This window comes from Vidua macroura, chromosome Z (assembly GCF_024509145.1).
Source record: "Vidua macroura isolate BioBank_ID:100142 chromosome Z, ASM2450914v1, whole genome shotgun sequence".
NCBI lineage: Eukaryota > Metazoa > Chordata > Aves > Passeriformes > Viduidae > Vidua > Vidua macroura.
Window position 1 is genome coordinate 74040344 of NC_071611.1, and position 14223 is coordinate 74054566.

General features: G+C 44.6%; 1 protein-coding gene across 1 annotated transcript; it reads right to left on the minus strand.

Moving 5' to 3' along the window:
* Window positions 1-6637: 6637 nt before the first annotated feature.
* On the minus strand, window positions 6638-12538 carry LOC128822356 (serine/threonine-protein kinase PAK 3-like). The gene is made up of 7 exons (XM_054004052.1): window positions 12527-12538; window positions 12365-12477; window positions 11619-11736; window positions 10675-10774; window positions 10036-10232; window positions 8239-8376; window positions 6638-6865 (listed from the first exon to the last, which is right to left on the minus strand). The coding sequence occupies exons 1-7, from the start codon at window positions 12536-12538 to the stop codon at window positions 6773-6775; spliced, it is 771 nt and encodes a 256-aa protein (XP_053860027.1). The 3' UTR covers window positions 6638-6772.
* Between the last annotated feature and the right edge of the window lie 1685 nt (window positions 12539-14223).

Below are 14223 nucleotides of genomic sequence, written 5' to 3' on the forward strand. Positions count from 1 at the left end.
CCCACAGCTTTCTCCACTACTCCTCACTCCTAAATTGAGAAACTCTAGTTTCCAGGGTGAGCAAATGACAGAGGACAGGAGGGAGAGTTGAATGATCCTGTGCTAGCAGATCTTTCTGTGTCTACAACATGTTATCAAGGCAGCATGAAAACTGCAGGGATCCCATGTCTTGTGAGCTTAGGAGTCGACTGAAGGCAGAAGGATTTCATCCCCGTCATTCATGTGCTTGTGTCTTTGCTGAAACGGGAACTGATGTGCTCCCTAGGGAGATTAATTTATCCAGAATGTAATTTCCTACTAGAATACTGTTTCACTGAAATATTTTGATGAAAACAAAACCTATGTTGCAGAAATTTTCTGGAGCACAGAACAGATTTACCTATCGCAGTCATCAGTATCTTGCAGCAAAAGGTTTTGAGGTTACCTCCTAGTCACAGTCTACAAAAAGACCATTTATCTTGACATGTGCCCCCACTTTTTTTGACCAAAGTGGTATTTTGTTAACAGAAATACAGCTTCAAATAACATACTTTGGCAAAAAAAATAGTGGGACTATTCAATATCTTTGTTTACATGTATATACAAGAAATGAGGAAATGAACTTCTAACTTTCTGTATCCAAAATGTGGATCCTTATGTAAGATCCAGGAATAGGAACCTGTCTGCGTAGGAGAGCAGTTTAGGATATTTTTGGAAAAAGGGGCAAATCTGTTCTCATTTCTACTAATCATCATCATGACAAAAAAGTACACTTTTCAGAACAGTTTTACAAGGTGGCTGAGCATTTATAAAGGTGAAAAATTATTAGGAAGCTTCTCAAAAGAGGCATTAATATTCTATCTAAAAATTAATATTCTCTCTAAAGTATTTTTAATCCTAGATTGAAAAAAAAAAACATTCTTTTGAATATACTGTTGTAAGAGTTTTCAAACAGCTCTACTTGCTAAGAATTCCACAGCAAAGGCTGCACAAGACTTATATTTCTAGATGGAGCTTTAAATCATAGATCTGTGATGAGAAGTGGATCTAAACAAACTAATGTGAAGAGGGTAATACACTGACTTCAGACACAAGATTTTGATGAGAATTTAACCTAGCAATTTCCTAGCTAAACCATTACTCTGTTAGCAGCAGATGCAGTTTGCTGTACACAGTGATGTTTTCTATAACATTAATTTGAACTCACATTATATGTCTGTTACTTAAAATCTTTTTACAGTGAAGGTCAGTAAACAAAGATGGTCTTTATCTGAAGCCGGCTGAAACACGGTATAATCTCTCCTTTGACACCATCAGGCATTGCTTTTAATCATAGTGTACATAAAGATCTTCAGTCTGAATACCTAAGCAGTGGCAGCAATTAGAATACCTAACTCTTCCATCTATCTTACAGCAACATCAAAAAATATGTGTTTTGTAAGTTGCATTATAGAAAATAAATTATGTTTTTAATTTCATTTCCCTAAAAAAAAAAAAAAAAAAAAAAAAAAAAAAAAAAAAAAAAAAAGAAGAAGTAGGTTTACATAGGAAATTACTTCTATTTAGCCCTTATATTACCTGGGCATGCTTTATATAGGCTAGGCACAGATTCAGATCTGAGCATACCTGCATCTGAGTAGCTTGGTATACGTGTGCAAAGTCACGTTATGTGAGTGCCTGGTGGCCAAGCCAGCTCCACCCTGGTCCCGTGTCCCAGCCTGCCCTTTGTTGTCCCAGGGAAGTGTCTGATACCCTGGGCTGATCTGGCTGCCATGGCTGGGTGGTCCTGGCTGCCAGGCCCTGCTCTGACTTCCCAGGCAGCCCCTGCAACTTCTGGCTCCCCAGCCCCTCGAGATTGTCATTGTAATACTGATACAGCAAACCATGGATTGGGATCTGACCTGAGCTGCAGAGATTCAGGTGATGAGAAATTATAAGTTAAATTGTATTATAAATTCCCTACCGTGCTAGTTACAGATTGTACTATGTTGACTCTGCTTGTAGAAATCCTGTGCCATTCTAATAATAAATTCTCTTCTGTATCAATCATAACATCCTGTGAAGAAAACAAAGTTTGAATTGTACCTATGGTTTAGTGCTATCCTCACTCTGCCAATATCCCCAAGAGAACCCATCTGTGCTGGGTGACAGTGTCACTCGGATAACCCTGACATGTCTATTAACCGAGAACCTCATGGAGCAACAGGGAACTTTTTAGCAAGTGTGTGAAAAGGGCTGGATGTAGTATTTAGGAAATTGAAAGAGATGGTATTCTGGACAGTTGGGCTCTGGATGCTGAGAAAGTCCTGCATTGCACACCCTGGCTACCTTGCTCAAAGGAATGTTACTAAATTAAAACTTCTGCTTGCAAATTAACTTACTGTTTTGTTAGTGGGTTTTGAAAGAGATTAATTGAAAATGCTCGGGCTGAATGTTATCTAGAAGGAAGTTCTTACATTTTTTTGGTCAGTTGATTTTGGTCATTTGGCATCTTTTTATGCAGTGACTTCAGCTGTTTTCTACTGCAAAACCACTTCTAGGTAAATTTGGAGAGGTTTACAGTGCTTTTCTTTTTCTATTGTTCAACATCTGATTTGAGGTAGACTTGACTTTCAGAGATCACAAGAACTTAGGTGTCCTGTTGATTTGGTGAAAACTCTGAAAAGTCCGGCATCTCTGGAAATCAGGTGTCTCCTGCTCATCTTTCAGAGATGTCTGATTTTAGGTATATCAATGTTGGAGATTAAGTGCAGCTAGTAGTGCTACAGCATTGTTATTAACGTTGGCATTGACTGTCTTGTATATGCTTATTTGAATTTAGAAATCAGGGCATTATGGAAAATTTATATTGTGCATTATAAATTATATTGAAAAACGAAAGATTTATTTAACTTGCATAAGAAGAGAAATACCCAACGGATTGACAGTTAAAGCCCCCAGTCTTAAACAGAAAATATACAAACTTTTTTAAAATTTCTTTTGAGAAATATCAAATCTATTTTGCTACTCACAGCAGTACAGAACTCTCACTCCTTGCCCTCCTTCCTTGTTCTCTTCACAACTCTCTAGGCACCACATACCCCTCACACCAGGGATGCTTCAAGTGGAATTGTACTTTCTGCTGCACAGCATAATTTGTCTTTTAAATGTGGGGGTTTTGCCATCTGCAATTCACATTCTTTGCTTTGTTATCAGGGAAAGTCAGAAACCACTGCACCAGGTTTTCTTGGGACTGGTACAAATACAAAAAAAGTTAACTACAGCTGATGCCCAGAAGGAAAAGATAGCAGGAAAAATTCAATTCAACCAAACCAAAAATTGTTCACAATGAGCAGGGAGAAGATAAGGAATGGGTGAATTTCTGATCCAGAAAGAAAGCTAGTGTGTGCAGCATGCATCTAAGATGAGAACAAAAGATAAAGTGTTATCTAGATTAGACTAGAAGTGGGAGATTAATTTAAAAATTGTGAGAACTGGCCAACTGTGAGGCTTAGTTTAAAAATTGTGAGAACTGGCCATCTGTGAGGCTTAGTTTAAAAATTGTGAGAACTGGCCAACTGTGAGGCTTAGCAGATAGCATCTGAAAGGATAGGTGCAATATTTTCTGCTTTAAATGCCTTGGAAGAGTATGGAAGTGTGTTGGCTCCATACTACAGTGCCCTGGTCATCCAGCAAGAACTAATGTGAGCGATGTAATTTGGAAATCTGCAGAGACTGAGACCATATGAGACCAGTGAGTGTATGCATGCTTAACTTGCAAGCAGTTTCAGTTAATAAAATGCCAGAGGAACTCTTTACCTTGTAATGACTTACGTAATCAAGGTACAATAAATATTAACAATTAGAACTGTTGCCATCAGTTAATGTACTTTAAAGGCACTGTGCAACAAGTGTGATAACTTTGCTGGATTTATATATTCATTAATCCCTGACAGCAACAAGGAAGATCAAGATGTTTTGTGGCATGAACTGGATATCTTCAAAGACTTCATTAATAGGAAAGGAGTAATACCTGATGCTATGAGGGAAACTCATATGTCCTTAATATCAAGGTCTTTTTTTTTCAAACACAGAAATAGGTTAGGAAAAAACTTAGTTCACCCAAATTAATCATGTGACATGATGGAGTAAGAAACATAATGTGTTATGTAAACTGAAATGCTGTTGTAGACTGTTTCAGAATAGCTGTTTCCAGTTAGAGATAACACAGATTGGTGCTGGTGCTGTCACTTCTTTTCACAGGGGACATGAGGCCATAATGAGCCAAGCAAGATCCTGCACAGCATGGCAGCAAAGACATTTCCTCACCGTGGCCTTGGCACTCCAGGGCAGCCCAAAAAGGGCCGAGGAGTCCTGTGTGTAACCAGGAGGGATGACTGACATCACTGTGGGTCCCAGCATTCCCCAGTCCCTTGCTGGCCATTCAGTGCACACTGGGGACGCTGGGCATGGGTGGAACATGGGGATGGGGTGCACACAATTAAAGGGGGGCCCCAAAGTGGAAGGAGTGGAAGCCAAAGTCGCTGGGTGGAGACCCCCAAAACGGAGGTGCGATATCCCAAAATGGAGGGAGGAACCCACAAAATTGGAGCAACGCCCCAAAAAACCACATGAAGCTGTTCTCTCCCTCCATTGTTTACCAACAAGAACTATCTACCAACTCTAATTTCAGCAAATAATTTCAAGTGTTTTAGCTGAAAGTCATTCTGAGCAAACTTTGTAGAAGTGATCACAGAATCACAGAGCGTTCTGTGTTGGAAGGGATCCACCGAGTCCAATTCTGAAGGGAATGGCTTGCTGGCAGGGTCAGCACCAAAGACACCCACACCAACTTAAGGAAGAAGTGTCATTTCCTGTAGGGCAAAGCAGCAAAGAAGTACAGAAGGATAAGCTAAGCAATGCACCCGATTATTGCTACAAAAGATTGCCTGTAGGGATGAAGAAAGACACATCACCAGTTACCCTAATACTTGACCATTGTCCTGACACACACGTCAGCTGGGGATGCCCTGTCACACCAAAGGATTGGAGAAGCACTCCCAGTAACGGGGAATTCCTATGTGGTTCGCCCACCCTCAGGCCAGGCTGCCAACTTTGCTGTGAGAGGGCCCAGATTTTATACTGTTGAATAAACAAGCTACCATAACTTCTAGTGCGGGCACATCTGGTTTCATCCTCCTCTTGGGCAGGGCTCAGGGAGGAACCAAGGGAGTTTGCTTTGACCCTCTACCTTCAAACACAGCCAGATGGAGATGTGATAAATGAAGATGATTTGTGCTAATAATTGTAACTATATTGATATTTTGGAAAATATTTGTTAAAAAGTAATAAAGGAAAGCAATATGTAATTAGCATCACAAAACAGATGTTCGCAGATGTTCATAAGATCCAGGATGGAGTATTGAGATATTTTAGCACAAACAGCCTTGGGAAGGACAAAGTTGGGAAAACCTCCCAAGAGTGGAATCGACATTGAGACAAATAAAAGTCCAGGCAACTTCTTCTGAGGCAAGAACAGCCTTGAAGACAAAGCAGTTGATATAATTCCAGATAGAGAACCCAAAACAGGAACATAATGCTTACTTATGTAACACCAAGCTCCATGTGCATGCGCAACCTGCCAGGTTATTCAGAGGACAGCCAGGAAGACCATCGGCCTTCATCCAAGAAGACCCCTGAAGAGTCCAGAAGACCCCCCAGCAACAACGGGAACATGCGCTGTGTAATATGGTGACATAGACTTCAAGAATCAAAACTGGGAGGAGATTTACAGGAACTATTGATGAATATGTATTAGCATACAGTATAAAAGTTGTGCTTGGATTCTTTTGCCTTTTGTACGTGCGGCAGGGTGAGAGGTCCTCCCTGTCCCCCGGTTGGTTTTGCTTATGCTTTATCAGAACCACTGCCAAATTTCTATTTGTAACTACTTCATTATATTTGATTTTATTATTATTTTATATTTTTTTATACCTCCATTAAAATTGCTGCTAAAGTTTAAATCTTGCAGTTTATTGAACTTGACATATGGCACCTCATTCATGACACCAGGAAGAGGCACGCAGGGCCGGGCTGCTGCCTCCTGCAGCTACAAGGGCCTCCTGGCAGCCTGCCTCTGCCGAGGCTCAGGCTGCTCCGGGCTCTGCCGGGGCTCTGCTGCGGCTCCAGCCCGGGCAAGGCCGGGCCCGCTCTCACCTCACAGTCACTGACAGCTCTGCACCGCAGAAGACCTTTCAGAGCACCCTCTCTGATCTTGCTGCTTTCTCAGCTGAGCAAGGCTCTCCTCCAGCCAGAGACATTGCACTTAGGCATACAAATCCAAGTGGCAGGCGCCCAAATGCTCTCGAGTCACAGCTGAAGGCCTGCATCAGCACAGGATGGTTTGGCTTCCCCACTCCCCCTTTGGTTTTTCCTGCAGATGCCATTGCTATTTCTGCCTCAACTAGAAGTGCCCCAGATGTGCCAAAAGGGACCAGTGGGCCGTATTCCAAAGGCAGTGTGGTCTGGAGAGGATGAATGAAGAAGAGCCTTCTCCACTTACAAACCATACCAAAGAAGCCATAAGCGTGTCTTAGCACCAATCAAAACCACCTGGCAATTCAGAAGGAAATGTTGAGTTTTCTGAAGGGGTCAGAAGGAGGGGAATCTTCCAAATGAGTTGATGCTTCAGAAACTTTATTTAATTCCAATCCTACTCTATAAACCTATACTACAAAACAACTCAATAATCCTACTCTAGAGTCCTACTCTACAATCCTACTCTAACTTGGTTATGGCAAAAATATCTTGACTGTTAGATTCTTGTCTTCTTCTTCTTCTCCTTCTTCACTGAGTTGATGAGTGGTACCAGGGTGGACGCTGGCTTGGCTGATGTTACAAATGGATGCTGTCCACAGGAAAAAAAAAAAAAAAGAACAGTGAACCATGACTTTCCAAGCTCAGTGCTTCACAGACTCAATCAGGATTCCTCTGGTACTTAGAAAGACCCAGAAAGAGGAGTGACGAGGACATCTGCTCCCCTGTCATCCTGTGCAGGACCTTGCCATCACAGGCAAACCTGGCCCAGAATCCCACTTATCCCTTTATTCTGGTTTCTCCATCTAGCTGGGATTTTTGCCCTGCCAGTGCTCTAGAAATGGTGCTTTCTGTCCCTGGGGTTTCTTCCTTTCAGGAAACTCCAATGACCCACATAGGTCCCTGTCTTTGAGAGACAGGCACCATGCTAATTTCCACAGGGAGACAGAGCAGTGTCTACCTTTCCATGCCCTGCCCCTCCTGTGCTGGATGGCACCTTCCTTCCCAGCAGGGCCAGCCGAGTGGCGCTGGCTGCTGCAGTTCCCTCTCTGCCACACAGGCTGGCAGTAAGCCTGGGCCAGTTCCCCTCTGCCTGAGCGTGCCAGGCAGCAGATGGGGCTGGGACAAGTCCCTCTCAGCTGCCCCTGTCTGCGTGCCAGAAACCTCTAAGGGTGGGGTGGGGGGCAGAAACCAGGGCCCCTCAGAGGCTCACAGTGAGCCCCCACACAGCCCCTCCTGCCCACAGCCAAATCTCTCCAGACTGCTCTGCCAGGACTGGCTTCCTTGGGTTCCTCCACCACCATTTCATGACTGTGTACCCTGCATTGCTCTACTTCAGTTCTTTTGCCATTCGATAAAAAGGAGCACCCCACCAAATTACAAAACAGGGTGACAGAAACAGAGGACAGAGCACCTCTCCTCTGAGGACAGGCTGAGAGACCTGGAGCTATTCAGCCTGGAGGAGAACTGGCCCCAGGGAGACTTCATTGCTGAGTTCCAGTACTTCAAAGGGGATTCTCAGGAAGTAGGAAATACCTTTTTTAACAGGCTCCGTTGCAATAGGACATGGGATAATATTTATAATATAAAATGGAAATTGAGTCAGATTAGATCTAAGGAAGAACTTGTTTACTTGGAGCATGGTGCCACACTGGCACAGGTTGTCCTTAGAGCTGGTAGGTGCCCCATCCTGGGTAGGGATAGGGCAAACATTCCAGGTCAGGTGGGAAGGGGCTCTGAACAACCTGATCTCTCCCTGCTCTTTGCAGGACACTTGGACCAGATGACCTTCACAGGGCCCTGCCAGCCCAGCCTAGCCCAGACTAGAATTCCTCACCGTTTTCATTTGAACAACATCAGGAGTGGAGGTTGGGAGGAAGGAGGCTCATCTGATGCCTTGCACTTCAGTGGAGCAGGAGCCCATCCCTCAGACACTCTTTCACCTGCAGCCCCTTTGCATTTTACCTGCAGGAGCTCCTTGGCAGACCAGCGCCGTGCCGCGTCTGTCCGCAGGCAGTGCCTCAGGAAGTTACGCAGGGAAGACGAGAATCGGTTGGGCTGCCGCAGCTTTGGTGTCCCTCGTATGGCTATCAGGAGTTGAGGCTGGGGAAAAAGGAAACATAAGGCTCCAGCTGCTTCTTTCCCATCTGTAACTGCTCTCTCAGATCCCATTGTTTAAGCTCCACTCTGCAGAAACTGCCCTGGAGAGACCCAGAGATGACTTTCCTTTACCAACCAAAAACCCAAACCCCGATGCAGCCACAGCTTTTCCAGCATTCAGCAGATCTTGCCTTGGCAGCTGATTTCATTGACTGACCTAGTTAGTGGGAACTACATCAGCAAAAGCACGTTTTGCTTCTCTGAGAATTCACACCAGCCTGACAGGCTATTTGGAAGGGGGAGTTTGTTCTATCCATACTATTTCCAAGGATTATTACATGAAAGGAATCTTTGCAGTGCTTGTTGGTCCCTTTAGCACAGCTTCCATGAAACAAAAATCATCAAGTTGTTTTTTTTTTTTTTTTTCTCCTCTTGAAAAAAATGCAGATGCAGAATCCATCTAAAATAGACTGAAATAACAATGGAAGGAGGCCTGGGAGTCTCCATGAAAATGCCCACCACAATAGTCACAGCTCTGTGCTGGTGGCACTGAAATAGATGGTGACCAAAGAGACTTTGTTACTTTCTTCTTCATCCCAGAGGAAAATTTCCTTTACTTTTCCCACACCCCCAGAGGTCACAAAGAGGGTTTTATCCTGTCTCTCTGCAGCTGAGCTCAGCCACTGGACATGGTGGGGAGCTGGAGTCCTCACTGTCCTTAGAGCTGTGCAAGCCAGGGGTGGCCCTGCTCCTGTGGTAAAGGAACACAGCACCGGCGTCAACCGCCCACGTTGGATCCCAGCCCCGGGCACCCGGCTGCAAGCTCATCAACTTGTTAAAGTACCCAGAAACAGCCAAGAGTTTAGTGTACAATTCTAACTGCAGTCGGAGAAAAACACATCCTAAACTTATCCAGGCCACCCACACGCATGACTGAACAATGTACAGATGATTTGAAAGCCTGAAAGTTTTGAAGACCCACAGGATTGGGAAAAGATGCTACAGTTTGGAAGAAAATTGATGTGCTGTGGTAAATGAAAGGAAAAGCAAGCAGAACTTGCTTGGGCATTGCTTTGGTGGTTTTTTCTCCTTTTTCTTTTTATTCTTTTTTCTTTTTCTTTTCCTTTTTTTTCTGTCTTTTTTCCCTTTTCCTTTTCCTTTTTTTCTTTTTATTTTCTCTTCCTTTTCCTCTTCCTTTCCATTTTTCTCTTACTTTTTCTTTTTTTCTTTTCCCTTTTCTCTTCCTCTTCCTTTTCCATTTACTTTTTCTCTTTTTTCTTTTTCTCTAAAATTGAAACTAGGAAGATTCAATCTCCATTTTGAAGGATATTTATCACACATCCAACCATTCCACTGAAAAATTCCTTTTCTTCAGAGACAGAGCTCCAACATTGTTCAAAAAGCAAGTGAAAAATGTCAGGCATGGCTGGAGGCCAAAATGGCAGGTTTCTGAACTGGTTAGGTTTCTGAACTGGTTACCTTCCTCTTCCCTTCTGATGCAACCAAATCGACAGCAGATGCTGATGTGCTGCAGGGACATTTTCAGAAGGGGACCTTGGTGGAAGTGGTGCCAGCAGATGGCAATGGGATTTTGTCCAATGGCACACTGACCATGGGACAGGTGAGAAAGACAAGCAGGATCAGTGAGTATTTGCACCTTACCGAAACAGGAGTTTCATTCCAGTAAGGAACTTCTCCTTCTGCCATTTCGATGCCCACGATTCCAAGAGACCATATGTCCACTTTGGGGCCACATGGTTGACCTGTCACCACTTCAGGCGCCATCCACCCAGAAATGCTGGCCACTGAGCTCCGTCGACTCTGCTCAGGGGTGAGCTGAACAAAGAGGCCAGAGTCAGCTGTGGAGAAAAAAACAAACCATGAAAGCCAGCTCAAGTTAGGAAATCAAGCAAAAGAATTCCCCACTCTCAGTCTAAGAATGTGCTGTTGAGTCTCTTGGAGAACTGTCCACGCTCTGTTTCCTCAGGGCTTTAGACAAGGAAATATGGAATTGGCCACTTCAAAAAAAAAAGCCTCATTTTTTAGACTACCTCCAGCCTTTTATTTTTCTGAAGCTTTACATTGTAGCTCCCTCCCTCTGGAAGGGACACACACAGAGCAACGCCACTCTTGACTCCTTGTTCCTTGTCATACTTCTGTGCAGGTTGCAACTGTGCCCACAGTTTGTGGCAGGGTTCCCTGCACTGCCACCAGCACCATTTTTGGGGAGCTGGCAGTCACTCAAAGCAGCCCCACAGCCCACATCCCTGGAATGCTGCACCTGATCAAGAATACACTGACCCAGCTTGACAGAGCCGTCGGTTCTGAGAAGGATGTTGCTGCTCTTCACATCTCGGTGGATCACGAGGTTCGAGTGAAGAAAATCCAGGCCTTGCAGGCACTGAGAGAGAAAACAGAAACAGGAGGGCAAAAATTAGCGATGTGATTTCATTACACAAGAAAGGAAACAGCTCTACAGATTGCCTCTGCAGGGGAATGGCAAGTAATGGCAGAACAGAGTGCCATTGTGAGGAAGAGCTTGCTGCTCCACCACTTGCAGAGCAGGACCTTTCTAAGGAAAGGCATGTCAGCTTTTGAAAGAGCAACAGCACCTGCTGTTGTTGTAGACTGTCCCCTGCAAACCAGCCAGCATGGCTGCTGCTGCTGTGGATGTGCTTTCTCCATGCAGAGGAAAAGTGAGGGTTTTGCCAAGGAAGAAAAAGTCCCTCCCTTTGGTGTGAAGTGGATCACTTTGGGGTGGGAGGCTGCATGACAAAGGTTTTGTTGCTGGCCTCAGCACAGACTTGGAAGTATCACAACAGTCATCTTCCTGAAGCAAAGAGCATTTTGGCTGCACTACTGTCCTTTTCATTTGAGGACTGAGAGAAATGAGTCTTTTTTCTTTGCTGATCATTTCAAATGCTGCCACCAGCACCTTTGTTTTTACAGGCAAGGAATGCAGTGCAGACAGGCTGGAGATAAAAGTTTAGGGAGGCAAGGTGGAGAACAGCAAATACAAATACAAGAGACAGAGCGAGAATACAACAGCAGGAGATATGAGTACAAGAACTGAGTACTGTGAGTGCAGGGGCACTGGCAGGCATTTCACTTGAGAGGCTTTTACTTGCCCATAGCATACCAGCAACACAGAAACAAAGCTTGGCACATGAAATCACTCCAGGTCAGAGCCCTGTTTCCCAGACAATCCTGCCCAAGCCCTGGGCAGCACAGGTGGGATTGCTGACCTCCCGACTGATGGCTGCCATCTCGTCTTCAGACAGGTGGGTCTCGCTGATGACATCGCTCAGAGTGCCTCCGTCCATGTACTCCATGACCAGCCAGAGCTGCCCATCCACACGGTAGCTGAAAGAAGGAAACAAGAGCATGGAGATAAACATGCATGGCTAGGTTGTTTTCTTGATTGATTCTTGTTTCCAAGTCCCTTTGTGACAAGGACAGAATGAAAGGAATAGACATTCCCTCTAGGCTGTGCATTGTTTGCAATCTGTCTCAAGAAGAAAGGCACAGCTGTGAAAAAAGGAGATGTCTTCAATTGCCAGCAAGTAAAAACTGCAGGTTAGGAACAGATCAAAAACCTGTCAAACTGCGTGTTTCTGGAAATAAACACCTAGTCTTCCTGGCATGCAAAGCAATGGAAAAGAGGGGACACAATCCAAGGGAAATCCATGTTAGTTTATCTGGACGTACGAGGACTCTTGAAAAAAATCAAGCCCCAAAACAATGTGGTGGCTGTGAACTTACAGGCTATTGATTCAGTAAGATATGACAGATGCAGGTTTTTGAATAATTTTAGAACTCTGTGTACTGGGGAAGACTCATGCAGACAAGATGCACTCTCTTCCCATCCACTGGAGATGAGCAGAGCAGTAATATTTAACCAATAATTACAGCTCTATTTTCTGCCAGTGAACAAAGTGGAATTTTACCTTGCATGTTTGCAATATGTAAACAAACATTCACAACAACTCACCTGTCTAAATAGTTGACCAGGTTGGGATTCTTATTTGGCTTCATGAGCATGAGTTCATTGACTTTTAGTTCCTTCTTCCTCAGTTCTTGGAGATTTATTTTCTTTATGGCCACCTAAAATGACATTGAAAATGAGTAACTTGAGAAGTTGGCAGCACAAGACCGCAAGGCACATGGAGCGAGTGATTTTGCAATGCCACAGCCCAGCTGTGCCAAACTGCCTTGTGATTGGGCATTGCAGTAATTAGGAACTGACATTGCAACAGCCCATTTCTCTGCTCCCTTGGAGGCCACTTACAGGACATGTGGCCACTGAGGTTTTGCCTTGTCCACTTGGTAACTGTGGTGTCTCAGCTATCACCCACAAAGCTCTGAGCACACTCCCTGCTGCTTTGTCTGGGATTCAGAAGAAGTAATCCATGCCTTAATACTCTGTGGATACATCTTGGGCTATGGGCAGGGCTTAGGGCTTTTAGGGATGCCGTGCAGATCTCTCCCTACGTGCAGTTGCCAAGTGCGGCACTGCAGGTGGCTAAGGAACTACCAGTAACTTTCAGATGCATTTGCTGGCAAGCAGAAGTGAGAATTCAGGACTCTGAAGCCGTAGCCCCAAAGAGCAGTGAGATGCTCAAAGGCACCACCTTTGTTTTAGCAATGGAGAGCGAATGAGCACATCCTTCTCTGAAAGGAACTGCTGCCCTCCTTGCCTTCCTTCTGGCAGCTGAGAAGGACAAAGACTGTCCCAAATGTATTTTGCAGGCTGGTAGCAGTCTGTGCTTCTTGTGCCTTTTCAGCACAGCTCTACTCAAAGCTCCAGCCACAGCTGCTCACACCAGAGGACCTGCGGGAGATGTTGACATTTACCTCTTCTCCTGTGGCATTGTCAAGTGCTATGCAAACATCTCCAAAAGTCCTAGAAACAAAAAAGCAGCAAAGAAAGGAGAAGACATTTAGATCTTGCATTGAAAGCCAGTCCACAGAGGAGATCTCTGCTGCAAATGCCTAAAACCTGCTGGATGCAGGCGGGCTCTGCCCGAAGGCAGATGATGCATTTTCCTCTCAAGTGCATGGGCACTGGGCCTGTCCCTGAAGTGTTGCTGTTTTCTGCCTCAGCTCCTAAGGAGAGCTCCTTCTTTCATCTTGGGTTTCAGGTTCTAAACTGTGCAGGTTTTATCCTGACCATGGAGTATTTCCTTCTGCAATCTTTTGGAAAGAAATGTTCCTCAGAACTGTTATCTGACAGCTATCAGGGAGTAGGTTGCTCTTTCAGGCAAGCACGTTTCTTCCCCTTTTATTAGTGTGGCTGTATGATTTGGAGATATACAAAAATGCTCAGGAAATTAACACAGAACTGTCCCACACTTGTGAGACAAGGAGATCTTCCAGGTCCTGTTCCTTGCTGCAGGCAGGAACTTGGCAGCATGGAGGTGTCTCTGCCAATGCCTTCTGGGCACACTCACAAATTCGGAGCAGCACTGAGAGATGGGACAATCTATCCCCAGTGTCTGAACATGGGGATAGATGTCTGTTTGCAGCTGTTCTGACTTCACACTGCATAGATATTCCACCAGAAAAACACCTGGCCCATGGTTATATAGAAGTAACTGTGGTTGGACTCACCCTCTGCCAATATGTTCCAGTTCCGTGTATTTCATCACAGGATTTTCCATGTTCACTATTTTCCCTGAGGGAAACAAAATGCAAGATGCTCACTTTAAAGCAGAGATCCCAGCTTCCAGGAGATTCAAAAGACAGACCCAGAGCCTGAAGCTTTGAACCCTTTGTGTTCGGCTGGGTAACAACAACAACCAGGCAGACAGCTCTGCAGCACAGGTGGCCAGCACAGAGACTGCTTTTCTA